General features: G+C 39.9%; 1 protein-coding gene across 1 annotated transcript in view; it reads right to left on the bottom strand.

Moving 5' to 3' along the window:
* Window positions 1-15,029, bottom strand: part of LOC134968667 (mucin-5B-like) — a 163,765-nt gene that overhangs the window by 50,203 nt on the left and 98,533 nt on the right. Inside the window, exons 15-16 of the mRNA XM_063944188.1 lie at window positions 10,138-10,384; window positions 791-843 (exon numbers count right to left, since the gene is read on the bottom strand). Of these exons, the coding sequence (XP_063800258.1) occupies window positions 791-843; window positions 10,138-10,384 (300 nt within the window). The remainder of the gene's footprint in view (window positions 1-790; window positions 844-10,137; window positions 10,385-15,029) is intronic.

Consider the following 15,029-nt stretch of genomic DNA (forward strand, 5'->3'; position numbering starts at 1 on the left):
AAGGACACACACTCTGCTAAGAGCCTCTGTCCTCATTACCTTGGGCCTAATTCAGATCTGATTGCAGCAGCAAATTTGTTAGCTAATGGGCAAAACCATGTGTACTGCGGGAGGGAGGGGGGGGGCAGATATAATGTGGAGAGAGCGCTAGATTTGGGTGTGGTGTGTTCAAACTGAAATCTAAATTACAGTGTAAAAATAAAGCAGCCAGTATTTACCCTGCACAGAAACAAAATAACCCACCCAAATCTAACTCTATCTGCACATGTTATATCTGCCCCCCCTGCAGTGCACATGTTTTGTCCATTAGCTAACAAATTTGCTGTTGCAATCAGATCTGAATTAGGCCCCTTGTGCGGAACCACACACCTTTGATTACAGCAATAGAAATGTGTAAACTCTATATTGAATGGCCAGTACTTGTGTGCACTAATACAAATGAATATATGATACTAGATACTCTGTTTATGTCAACCAATCATTATTAGGTGTAGATAGTACTGGCATTAAATAGAATTTTTAAGGAATTTTAACATTTGAAAGATTAGGTTGATGCATACTTGCCTACCTGACCCTCTCGATGCTCTGTTCCTGGACTTTCCTGGTAATGTATGATTGCCATCACCTGTGGTGAGCTAGTTAATTGATAAGAAAGGTGTTTCACCACAGGTGATGGCAATCATACATTACCAGGAAAGTCCATGAACCGAGCATTTTCTCCCTCATGGAGAGGGTCAGGTAGGCAAGTATGTGTAAAACATTGATTCCATTTTATTTTGCAGTTACTTACCAGGAGTGTCTTCAACTTTCTTAGGACATTCCAGGATACCACGTATACATTTACTGTAAAAAAAAAACAATACAACAATAAATCCCTTTATTTAGCATGCAGCATACTTGCATACTTTATGCAAATTCCACTACAAAAAAACAGATAGCGCTGACTGACTATAATTAAAAATATTTTATTGTTATCTTTAAAATGGTATCTATTTTATAAACCTTTATAGCTGATTTTAATATATGCAACAATTATCAGTTCACCAAAAACACAGTAAATGCATAAGCAATTATTACATCCACAGCAATATAGACACAGTAATTTCTTTCAATGATCTTGTAGCAAATTCGAAAGGGATACTTTGTGCCCACCTATGAGTAGATGCCAAACATTTAAACTTCTTTAACCGGCTGTTGCTACAAAAGGGGTCATTTCGAGTTGATCATTCGCTGCTGATTTTCACAGCTCAGCGATAAGGTAAAAAAAATGGCAAAACTGCGCATGCGTATGCACCACAATGCGCACGCATGGTGCACAGGCACAAAGAGCATCGCTGCTGTGCAATGGTTCTAGTGAAGAATCCATTTGCACAGTTGATCGCAAGGAGATTGACAGGAAGAGGGCGGTTATAAGTGTCAACTGACCGTTTTCTGGGAGTGTTTGGGGAAAACGCAGGCGTGTAAAGGCGTTTGCAGGGCGGGTGTCTGATGTCAATTCCAGGACCTCCGTCACTGGATTCAACGCACAGGATAAGTAACTACAGGGCTGGAATTGTTCTGCACAAAATGTGTTTGCAGAGCTCGGCTGCACAGGCGTTCGCACACTTGCAAAGTAAAAAATACACTCCCCCATGGGCAGCGACTTTGCGTTTTCACGGCTGCTAAAAGTAGCTAGCGAGTGAACAACTCAGAATGAGGGCCCACGTCTCTCATATAAAGAACTTGCTGCAGTGTTAGTAATTAAGACATTTGTATCCAGCTGGAAGGATGTTAGATAGTTAAACAATGTGTCACTTTAGTAGACACTAGCACAATTTTTCTGCCAGGGGTTAGTATTTTTTAATTTATTTTTTGCCCTGTGAGAAAGCTGATGTGAAACGTGCATGTGGGCATTTCAGAGCGGAGGCAGCACGCCCGCTTATTCACTGTGCACTGATGTTAATAAGAATTATAAAATAATGTATGTATAACGCTGTATTTGATATAAGATATCTGAATCTTTGAGAGCACTATATGGAGCATGAATGAGAGATAGGGTTGTGGACAGGACAAGTGCATATCGAATATAGACGATATATGACAAATCCCCGATCCGTGGTTGGACTCCCTGACTATATTAAGTAAAAGCTACAGCTGCGCTGTTAATACCCAAATACGAATATACTTTTGCTGATTGGAATTAATATACTATGCAGGGCTCATTAGACATTTCTCCTCCTTAATAAACAAGACAATGTTTAATACAAATCTTAATAAATCTTTTCCGGTTATACTCTGACAGCTGCTTGAGACATTTAACGTAATAAAGTGACAAACTGAACGGCATATATCTATTCAATAGAAAAGGCATGAGATTTGGCTGTAACTGTTACAATATACAGTATGAGACAGTAACTGTAAGAGGAAAAGGAGAAAAAGGAAAGGATCTGTTTCCGGTGCACACAAATGTAAAAAATAACTTTTATTATAACCTTAAAATGTAGAAAAGAATATACTATTTCATCCGAGTCTTCTCAGATGATCTAATGCGAAATATTAAAAAACATGAATACAGTATTATGTGAATTGACAAGACTATGTGTGATAGAAAGAAAGATAGAAAGAATAAATGTAAAAAACTTCCGGCTGAGCTTCTTTTTATGTGTCTATTACCAATCCAACCTGTCTCATATAGTTGATTTATAATATATTCTAACTCGACAGTACTATAATAATATCTTTAATATGATACAAATATTTGCTTCTGGGTTTGGGTTTACTCACAATATTTTCAAATGTAACTCAAATGTTACTCTTTTAGTTTTCCCAGACTAATGGATCAATGTGTTACAATGTTGTTCTATTCGCTCATCTAAGAGAGAGATAAACATAGCAGACAAGGATTAGATGCTCCTAACATTTTTGAAAAAACTCCTATTTTCCTGGTATGAGAGTCCACCCATTATATTGTGGGGTGATTTAATCCTGTTTTGTTTCGGGGTTTCTATTATTCAAAGAGGACACCTGACACTTTATGTGAGAGATGTTCACATGGGGACATCGAGATAAAATGTATTAAATTATCAACACATATGAGTATATATCAGTAACTCCACGTTCATTCCTTGATAAATTTGAGCAGATATATTCACATTAATGCACTGCTATTAATACGGGAATATATCGTATGGATTACCATTTCCCTGCAACTCTCTTGAAGGAGACTGTTAGCTATTCTTGAGTATCTATTATATTAACAATCTGGGCAGAGAGCCAGAATCTCTTAGATGAGCGAATAGAACAACATTGTAACACATTGATCCATTAGTCTGGGAAAACTAAAAGAGTAACATTTGAGTTACATTTGAAAATATTGTGAGTAAACCCAGAAGCAAATATTTGTATCATATTAAAGATATTATTATAGTACTGTCGAGTTAGAATATATTATAAATCAATTATATGAGACAGGTTGGATTGGTAATAGACACATAAAAAGACGCTCAGCCGGAAGTTTTTTACATTTATTCTTTCTATCTTTCTTTCTATCACACATAGTCTTGTCAATTCACATAATACTGTATTCATGTTTTTTTTTAATATTTCGCATTAGTTCATCTGAGAAGACTCGGATGAAATAGTATATTCTTTTCTACATTTTAAGGTTATAATAAAAGTTATTTTTTACATTTGTGTGCACCGGAAACAGATCCTTTTCTTTTTCTCCTTTTCCTCTTACAGTTATTGTATGATCTGTGGTAGCACCCCCTATCCATGTATTTGTATACTATATAAATTGACATTAGGGGTTCTTTCTGATAAACAATCAATACTTGCAACTAATAGTAGAATCTGCTCAAATTTAGTCTCCTGTGCAACAATATCCCCTTTCCCTTCCCCTTTCAAATGAGACAGTAACTGAACAGCTACAATGTATAATCATTACACCGGATTAGTTACATTCTAACAACTACCTGAGATACTCAGCGTGATAAACTAACAGGCAGAACGATACAACATGCTCAATTGAAAAGGTATAAATGAGTTGTAATTGTCCTATTATATGAGACAGTGACTGGGAATCAAATAACTACATTGTTAAAACCAGAGTGTCACAATATATCTTAATTATAAGTAATAAGCCCGTTCCAATCGTCTATTAGTATCAAGTCCGATAAAAGCGTGGCATTATCGGCTTAATCGCATTTATATACATTAAATATAGTGGTATTGACAACCTTGAGCAGCTTTACAGATTTTGATCTCTGGCTATACTAAATGAGACAGTGGCTGGGAACTAAAATAATTATATTATAGAAATCAGTGTGTTATAATGTATCTCAAGTAATTATCAGCAACAAGCTTATTGATACTTTAGTTATAAGAATGAGATACAATGTTTGGGAATTGAACACTAACACTGTAAACAATATAAAACATTTTCAGTCAGTTACCAGTGACAAGTCCAAATACTAATGTGGCGTTATTGGCTTAGCCGCACTGTTATACATTAAGCCCAGTATTATCAATAACCATGAGCAGCTTTATCGATTCAGGGGATTTAACTCTGACACTTTGTGTCCTATAAAGATTAATTTGCACTGTTCTGATGCCCGGTGATACAGTTTAACAGTGTCAGACACTTTTGACTCAACCAGTATTGAGAAGCTAACAGCATAATTATTACATATAGAGGTGGTATATAAATTTGATAAGCCCTTAATTATTAAGCACCTGACCACTGTACTTTTTATGATATACTGGTATGGTTGGTTCAGTATAGATAAATATTAACAACTATGGGTATAGAATAATGGTTCTAATATATACCCTCATATCAGTTGTCTGACATTACAATATACTCTCCTATAGTATGATTATATAATTTCAATCAATCTATAGGGAATCTTATAGAGTAGGGGCAAATATCCAGTAGTCAACCTCTTATTTGAGATTGGCTCCATGAAGCGTTTACACACATATAAGAATATATAAATTAAATAAAGAGTGACACACAAATGAATCCATTTTTATTGATATCAGTAATTTTATTTATTGTGTATTGTGTATAATTTTTGTCTTGTATTTTTTCACATTATTAGGCAATTTTTATTATATAACATTAAAAGTTACATTATAATTATACTTACCTTCTACTTAAAGTGCGCCAACAAAGAGACAATCCTTTTCTTTCCAGTGTTCTCCCTATTGGGGGACTACGACCCCCCTGGAGGGAGAATAGATAGCGTGGCATGCATAGCGTGCCACCGTGCCTGCAAGGGGCTCATTTGCACTCGCCCAGCTGTCGGTATGCCGGCGGTCAGGATTCTGGCACTGGTATACTGTGCGCCGGGACCCCGACAGCCGGCATACCATACTACACCTATATATATATATATATATATACATATATATATATATATTATATATATATATATAGTTATTTTTCAGTCGGAACGCTCCGGAACGCCATTCCTGAAGGTCTGGCGAAAAATTATGTAACCAGGAATGGTGCCCTGGAACATCCTGGCCGCTGCACCAAAAAGTTTTTTTTTATGTAGGTGGGTGGGTGCAGTCGGGTGCTGACAGGTGTGTGAGTTGCATAGAAATAGCCCCTGCAGTCCCTGTAGCAGCTTGGGAGCACCAGGGTCTGTGGAGGAGACAGCTGTGTTAAAAAACCCACCCAAAATGGCCACCATGAAGCATGAGACAGATGCTAGAGATCAAGTAGGATCTCCATCGTCTGTCTCCTACTCCGTGGCAGCCATTTTGGGTGGGCTTTTTAAGACAGCAGGCTCCCCCACAGCCAGCGGTGCTCTCAAGCCACTATGGAGGCTATTTTTATGCAGCCCCCCACAGCCCCCAGTGCTCTCTGAAGAGAAGGAAACCCCTTGGCAATGAGCATGAGACCCCTAGCAGCGAGCAGGATAACCCCCTTGGGAACAAGCAGGAAACTCCTTGGCAATGAGCAGGAGACCCCTGGCAGTGGGCATGAAACCCTTAGCAATGAGCATGAGACCCCTGACAGTAAACAGGGAAACCCCTTGGCAATGAGCATGAGTCCCCTGGCAGCGAGCATGGAACCCACTTGTTAACGAGTAGGAAAACCGTTGGCAATGAGCAGGAATTCCCTGGCAGCGAGCAGGGAAATCCCTTGGCAATGAGAAAGAAACCCCTTGGCAACAAGCAGGGAAACCCCTTGGCAATGATCAGGGAAACCCCTGGCAACAAGCATGGAACCCAGAGAAAGAAACCCCTGGCAATGAGCATTGAACCCTTCACCACGAGCATGAGATCCCTGACAATAAGCAGGTAATTTAAAAGTAATTAGAAGCATTAGTGTGGGGCATAATTTGTAAGGGGCATTATTGTGTGTGGGGCATAACTGTGTGTGGAATATTGTGTAATGGGCAATACAGTGTGTGGAAAATTGTGTAATGGGCATTATGGTGTGTCATTGTGTAATGGCCATTATGGTGTGGCATAATGTATAATGGGCATTACAGTTACAGTGTGGCATAATCTGTAATGGGCATTACAGTTTGTGGCATAATGTTTAATGGGAATTACTTTGTGTGGCATATTCTGTAAGGGGCATTACTATAAGGATGAAAAATGACAAATAATGTAAGGTGCATGAATCAGGATTTTATTTTTTTCTGTGGTGGCCAATGTCTGTGTGTGCATTTTGCAAAACTGGGGTATAAGGTAGTCTTTTCCTGCAAGGCTGTGCCCGTTGCAGCAGGGCCATGCCGCTTTTTTGGTGCACTTTATTTATACAAAGATGCCCTGCTCATTGTAGCTCCTCCCACATTGCCTCACAGCTCCGCCCACCACGGCCCACCCCTGGGAGTTCCTGAACCTATTTTTCTACAAAAATAGCACTGTATATATATATATTCATATTATCTATCATCTGGCTATCTATCTATATGTGTATACTATATATATATATATATATATATATATATATATATATATATATGTACATACATACACACAGGGAAGAAGCAGATATCTTAAATGTCTAAATTTGTATATTTATGATTAGCTCACACAAGCTCATCGGGGACCGGGGGTGGGAGTCACTTGCCCAGAACTTCCACCACCTTGATCAATGAGTGTGTGCATGTAGTGTCGGCACCTGAGTCGGTGACACCTGGTACTGCCAAGAGACCCCCTGCAAGCACCTCTGATGTGCATACTCAAAAAGTGGCAGGGACAGTGCCTCACTGGAGTCCCATTGCTGTCACTACGGGGTGATTGACATGAGGGCAAAGCTGCTGATTACCTCACTTCAGGGTGTGCGGGCTGCTCCTGGAGACTCTTCCAGCACTGCCAGATCCTTCAAAGTGACAGGAGCCAGGTGCTGCAGGATAATATCATACTGCAGCACCCGGCTCCTGTCACTGTGGACAAATCGGCAGAGCCGGATTAAGCCTTGGTGGTGCCCAAGGCATTTAAGACAGGGGGCCCCAGTGGAAGGTGGGGGGTGTATAGATTGTGCATACATCCCAACAAGTCCTATTCCAAGAGGGACAAAATGCTCTCTACCTGGACTTCTCACTTAATATATGATTGGCGTCACCTGTGTTGAACTATTTAATTGATAAGAAAGGTATTTCAACACAAGTGATTACAGTCATAAATTAAGAAGGAAGTCCAGGTAGAGAGCATGTTGTCCCTCCTGGAATGGGTCATAGTGGGAGGTATGGATTGTGTATATTAAATTTAAACCAGTGGTGTATATTAGTTTTAAACTAATAATTTAGTAATGCCTGGGTATTGTTTAGAGCTTCAGCTAATTGAAAGACAATAATTTTATATAATATTCTTATAGTGTAACATAGACAACTTAACCTTAAAATACACATAGAAAAATAAAATAATTTATCTTGTCACATACAAGAATAGCAGCAGCCTCTGTACTACTTACACACTGGAACAGGACTCGGGAGGACTCTCTGTGTGTGTCTGTATCTCTAGACCCAAATGGTTTAGTTGCATAACAGTTTACACAGGACTCAGACACCCAAGCAGGGAGGAGGAGAAGCTGGGATCCCTGTGTCACTTACAGCTCTCTCCACCCTCCTATCTCTCTTCTGGTAGGAAAGCTCTGTCAGTAGCTCATGAAACATGATACTCCTGTGTCTCTGCCTGCATTGCATACTGCCCTGCTCACATTCTGGCTGCTGGTTCTGCTGCTGCTTAAGAGGGAATGCTAGTGATGTTAGTGTGCTCTGACTGGTGGGCCCACTGACAAAAGGGGGGCCCAGGATACAGTATGCCCTGAATCCCCCCCTTAATCTGTCTTTTGGAGTTGGTATTTTGGTGTTGCCCCTTGGAAGGGTGATAACCAGGTGCGGCCCGCAACCCCCTTGTGACGAAAGTGTGTGCATGCCCAGACAAATACAGGTTCTCTACATATTCTCAAAAATTTTATAAGCTACCAATAATAGCTACGATGAGCAATTAAACTTCCACTTTATTCCCTCTTTAACTATATACATTCTGGCTAACGTTTGAGAATGCCTGTTTTTTCTGGTGCTTTTTTAAACCATCAGATTTATCAAAATCCAAACCACTGGAAAACCAGCAGATTTCTGCCATTTTACAAAAGTTCACAATGCACTTTGCCATCCCAATTATTTGGGACATAAACAATACAAACCTCCAGATTTATCAACCACCAGAAAAATAGAGGCGGTTCTGACAGGTGACATTACTCAACAGCATGCTACAGTAACTGCCCATTCTCAACATAAGAGGAGGCACATTACTGTACACTTAATAATAATTTAAGACCTTAAACACTTTAGGTAAATGAGTTTCAAATGAATTGCATCAGGTTTTCTATTCCATTGAACAGGAAACAACACTTTGCAGACACTAGAGGTAATTACCTAATGGCAAAACTATAGAGCAAATGTATTTTTTTACATTAGTGGTGTAGCACATCTAATTTTGGGGTACAGCATCCGTTTCATGAGTGGAGAAATCACCCTTTCAAGATTAGTGTACAGCTAATTAATTTTAAATTTGCCAGCAGCAATTGTGTTATGTAAGCACTTCTAGGTTCTCTTTGACCAGTGTAATAAAAAAGCTTTAAATGCACAAAAGTACAAGAAGCAATATTTATAATCCTGAATCTTGATGAACTCTCAGGTAAATTTACTAAAGCTTCTAAAAATGAAAAGTGGTGATGTTGCCCATAGCAACCAATCATATTCTGTCTATCATTTCTCTATTGCATCCTAGAAAGCGATAGAATATGATTGATTGCTATGGACAACATCACCACTTTTCAATTTTAGAAACTTTAGTAAATATACTCCTTACTCTCATGTCAAAATTTAAGAAATACCATAAATGGAGCTAGATCGAGCAGAACGGTAGTAAAAAAAAATTGTCAAATAAATAAAGGGATTGATCATAAATGATATCAGATTTGAAGCAATGTTATACTCTTTTCAAATGCACGTTTTTAGGTGTACGGTATCTCCAAACATGTAAAACTAGGTGCAGATTTATTATCACAAGACAATTCCAATGAATACTTGCAGATATACACGGTCAAGTCACATTATTTTGACCACCAGCTAATAACCAGAGTAATCGTCATGTGCAACACGGACAGCAGCTAGATGGCCTGAACTGTCGTTTTAAAGGACACACGTGTGGGAGCCCTGTGGTTCATTTTGATGGTGAGCTGCTTCACTATAGCGTGTCGGTCGGCCCTCACGCAACTTTGTAGCTGACGTTCACCTCTCACATCTGATGCTCCGCAGTTTCCACTTCAGTTATTCACAGTAGTGCCATTTGTCCAGTCACGATACACCTTCCCAACAGCAGCATCCGAACAGTTCACAAACCTCTCTGTTTCAGAAATACTGCCACCCTTGGGCCGAAAGCCAAAAATCATTCTTTTTTGCAACTCAAAATAAATCGCTCCCTTAACCATGACAGCAATGAGTGATATGTGTGCAGACGGTCTATCGCACACCTTATATACCCACCAAGCCAGCGCACGGTACCTGACGTACTTCATGGACTACTCGCTGCCGACGTCAAATGTAGGAAGTGGTCAAAATAATGTGACTCGACCGTGTATAAAAGAGATGCAACTATTTGAATGACTTCAGCTGCTGCAAACCTTACCACAGGATCTCATCCACAATAAACGTTTGATGAGCTGGGACAGTACGTCCCTTGTAGCTACAAGGACAGTCTTCTGGGGTCACACACTTCTCATTTATTGTCAGATAAGTCCCTTCAGGGCAGCTGCAGCCCTCTCTGAGAGGCGCGTCAAAATCACACAGAATGTCCGGTTCTGCTAAGGAGCTGCAGCTAACGTTGCAAGGCCTTGGACTAGGAGTGAACTCCATGGTTTCAGGACAATGAGGATCTGTTGAGGAAAATAGACATTTACTTCAGAAATGTAACTTAAATAATAATAATATAGTATAATATGATACACTAATAGTATTCGACAAAAAGTGAATATAAAAAGTCTACAGACTCAAAAGGTCTATACACACGGAGCGATATAGCAGAGCGATTTTGACTATATAGTCAAAATCGCTCAGAAAGTTAGTGCATATTGCTCTGTGTGCACACAGCTAGTGCGTCCCTGCCAGGTCGCTATAGCTGCTAAAAATAGACTGTTCAGGTAAGTCAATTTTGGCTAGGTCGCTGGAAAAGAAAAAGCATCCCCTTGCTTAAATGAATTAGCCAAAATCGCCCTTAGCCAAAATCGCTGGTAAAGTTAGTCAATATCTCCTACTGCCAGTGCAAGGGAAAACGCTCAGTTAACTCATGTCAGACATTTCCCTCCTTTAAAGAGAACTTGCAATAATCAAAATGAAGAAAAACAAAAACAAACAAATAAGAACATTTTTAGGAACAAAGAGGAGAAGATAAAATCACGGCCGTATTTTTGTATGGTCTCAATGGGCAGTTGCCCAAGGGCCCCAGGAGTATAAGGGCCCTAGGCCAATACCTCTTTTTCCAGGGCTACCTGACTTTTGAAAATCGTCCCTGGGAAACCCGGAGATATCTGACTTCAAAGCAGTGGTCCCCATTTGAGCCTGTTAATTGCACTTCCCAGCCAAATATCTTGGGTTCTGTCTGACTTAGAGTTTTTCTGAGAGTATACTCCAAAACCTTGGACTTTTCCCTTTTGGGGGACACTGGCATCTTGTCCCTATTATTCCCAGAACCAGCGATATCAGCCTTCCAGTAGCTTTTCCCTGCTACAGCTACACACACCTGGTATGCATTTGTTTTTATTTCGGCAGTGGATTGCTCTACCTCCTGAACTCTGATCCCCAAGTCTACCTCCTGAAAGCTGAGACGCTCTAGTGTTTTATTCCATTGAAAGCTAAGAAATCTATTTCCAGGAACTGGAGATATCTGCAGTCAAGCATGCTGCCCTCTCACAGGAATATCATGAATATTAAGCCCTTTCCACTATACACCCCTCCCCTGCGTATTAAACACGCCTTACCACCCTGGAAGTCTTGTACCAGGGCCCCTTCATTCAGCCCAATGCCCCCTTCTACAGTTTACTGTTCTCCCTCCCATCTCATCTCCATCTCCCATCTGTAGTAAAGGAGTAATTTGCAGAAATTACTGCACCAGGTCCTACACGCTGAACAGAAGATAGAACACCCCTACCTCCCGCGGGACATCAAAGCTGCAGCTGATAGCACCTCCCACCCCCTACCGCTGGAGGATAGGTAGGTTGCCCTAGTGCACTGCTTTGCCCAGGGGCCTACATTGCTGTTAAGATGTCCCTGGATAAAATACTACAATGCCCTGGTTGCATAAGTGTGCACATCCCTAAACTAATACTATGTGAAAGCACTTAATTCTAGCAATGAGTTTTTTTGATTAGGTCTTAATCAACTTTGCATGCTTGGACTTTGCAGCTCTATCCCAAGCTTGCTTGTAAACAAGTTACAGACCCATCACTTTGTGAAGGGATCTCATGTGCACATCCCTCTTTAGGTTATTCCACAGGTTTTCAATAAATTAGATTTTTTTGCTACGGATGTAGTTACCATGTCACCAATCATAAGTAAAAATCAGAACGGAGACCCTGGTCGGCAGTAGACTCTATGCCATCATGTTAATAATGTGAAGTTAAACATTTTAACAGGGACGGCTTGACAATTTCTAACATGATGCTCTACCGTCATGTTATTAAGCCAACACTGGTAAAATGATTGACCTATGATTGGCGACAACACAACGGATCCATCTTTTGTGTGAATGGGCTATTCCGAGGCTTTGAGCTTCCTTTTTTGAAGCATGTCCTTGGTTGACTTGGGGGTGTGATTGGAGATGTGTGTGTTGGATCATTATCATCTTTAGTTTTGTGTCAGATTTCAGGAGGTCACATTTCAATATATCTTACTATTCAGAGTTAGTCATTATGTCCTCCACCAAGACTAGAACCCTGCCTCATCTGTAGAGGAGCTGCCTCAAAGAATGATGAAGCTACCACCGAGCTGCATAGTAAGTATGGTGATCTTTGGCTAAGGAGCTGTGCTGTCTTTAAGACAAATATATCTTTGAAAATGAATGCTAAAAAGTTCTACCTTGGTCTTATCGGGCTATAACATATTTCCCCATATGACGTGATGGAATGTATGTTTTGCAAAATGTAGGCAGGCGTGGATTCTACTTTTAGTTCAAAATTATTCCCATTTCCCACCCTACTCACATATGTAGAAGATAATGGATATTGCTGTCACATGCTGGGAATTCCTGTCAGAAATCCTTATAGTTCCTTTAATGTTGCAGTAGGACTCTTAGTAGGCTCTTTATTTTTGTTCTGTACTATAATCAACTCTGATGGAATGTCCTCATCTTGGCAATGCCCCTTATGTTCTACATGTCTTACAGGCATCATCACTGACAGACATCACTGAGCTAGAAAGACAAACTAAGCAGTGTGTCTCCCATACGGAGCGGGGACCTGGATCTGTGCAACTCAGTGGTGTCAGTTTCCTGCAGGTGGCCCAGCCGCTGACAGCAGAGGAGGATCAGGGAATCCCGCCTTTCTGAATGCCCGGTAAGTTCCAAAATTGTCCCAGGGTGGTGTGCGGGGGTGGGGTTGTGTTGTGATTTAATGCGTTTCTCTGCCCCTCTGCCTTTTCCTCAGAAGCAGTCAAATTTAGTACAGGTTGAGTCTCCATTATCCAAAATGCTTGGGACCAGAGGTATTTTGGATATCGGATTTTTCCGTATTTTGGAATAATTGCATACCATAATGAGATATCATGGTGATGGGACCTAAATCTAAGCACAGAATGCATTTATGTTTCATATATACCTTATACACACAGCCTGAAGGTCATTTTAGCCAATATTTTTTATAACTTTGTGCATTAAACAAAGTGTGTCTACATTCACACAATTCATTTAGGTTTCATATACACCTTATACACACAGCCTGAAGGTCATTTAATACAATATTTTTAATAACTTTGTGTATTAAACAAAGTTTGTGTACATTGAGCCATCAGAAAACAAAGGTTTCAATATCTCACTCTCACTCAGAAAAGTCCGTATTTCGGAATATTCCGTATTTCGGAATATTTGGATATGGGATACTCAACCTGTATTACATTATTTTCTACTGCAGATTTTTGTGTTTATATACTGTATGTTTGAGATGTTTCAATGATTTTACTGTGGTTTATTAAGAGAAGAATCATTTGTGACAAATAATTGCACTTGATATCTGTTGATTGGGCAGAACTCCCCTGGTCTATTGTATTCTGTATGTTTTGGAGGGTCAGCTCTGCTTGTGTGGAAGCAGCCATCACTGACAGATGACAATTGCTATTGAACGTGGGTGGTATAGATTTGCGCCCTTTCCTAGATTTTGGTACTTAACACGTTTTACACTTATTGATGATACTGTAGTATTTAAAGTGTTACATGATATATGTAATAATTTTAAAATTCTTTTATACCCCTCTCCTGATTGATAACTTACACTAATGACATCTGGGGAATAGAACATTTCTGCTTCCAACAAGGTGTATTATAATCACTCAGGGATCAAGAGATCTGGGGTGATAAGAATAGGCCAATAATCTAGAAATGTATTAACAGGCACAAAATATGTGCAATTTTTTAAAATTTAATTTAAAGAATGATAATAAAACAACAAAAACAATCACCTTTTGTCTGAGGAAATTAATGTTTCTGCCTGAGTTTAGCATAAGAAGTAATGAACAATACCCAGTTGGGCCAGACACCATAAGACTGACCTATTCCCACGTTGTCCACAGGGTATATGAATATTTTTTCCTGTGTAGGTATTCAGGGAGGCAGTGTAGGTGCTAATGTGAGGGGTTTAAGTATTTCCAAGGTGTGAACTCTAGTCAGCAAAAAATAAATAAAAATAGACCAAACCTTAATTTATTCTGTGAATTCCATGCGATTATTAGGGCATTAATATCCAGAATTTAACACAGAAGGTGAAAGAACTGTCTTTGCGAGTCTCCACTCAGGAAAAAAAGTCATAGGTTGGCTTTGTCTGCTCAGTGTGCCATAAAGGAACCTTAGCTAAATCTTCAAAGATAGCTTCTCTGGTGACCGGAAAAAGTTTTTCAACTTTTGTGAAAGCTGCAGGTTGTACTTTAAACTCAGACCTCAGTCATCTGGTTCTGAAACTTGTCATCTCCCCCCTACAAGGAGATCCGCAGACTTGGACATTTGGATTAGGAGTTGATCATGCAGCTTTCCAATCCGTGGATCCTTCTTCCCTGCCCTTGGAGACTTGTATGGTGATCCTGGCAGGGCAGCATCAGCAGAAGTTCATTTGCGCTCACTGAGGTGATGGGCCAACAACAGTAGTTGGAACGATCCTGCCTTATGAAGCCAATTTTGCTTGGGTATCTCTGAGCAGAAAAGAGATTTTCTAATTTAGTATACAGCTCCTGAGTCCCTGAATATTTTAATGCAACTTGTATTCTGACTCCCTGCCAAAGAGAAAGTATGGAGTTGGACTCTTGGCTTGTGTCTTTACTGCA

Source organism: Pseudophryne corroboree, chromosome 11, assembly GCF_028390025.1.
Source record: "Pseudophryne corroboree isolate aPseCor3 chromosome 11, aPseCor3.hap2, whole genome shotgun sequence".
In the NCBI taxonomy this organism is placed as follows: domain Eukaryota; kingdom Metazoa; phylum Chordata; class Amphibia; order Anura; family Myobatrachidae; genus Pseudophryne; species Pseudophryne corroboree.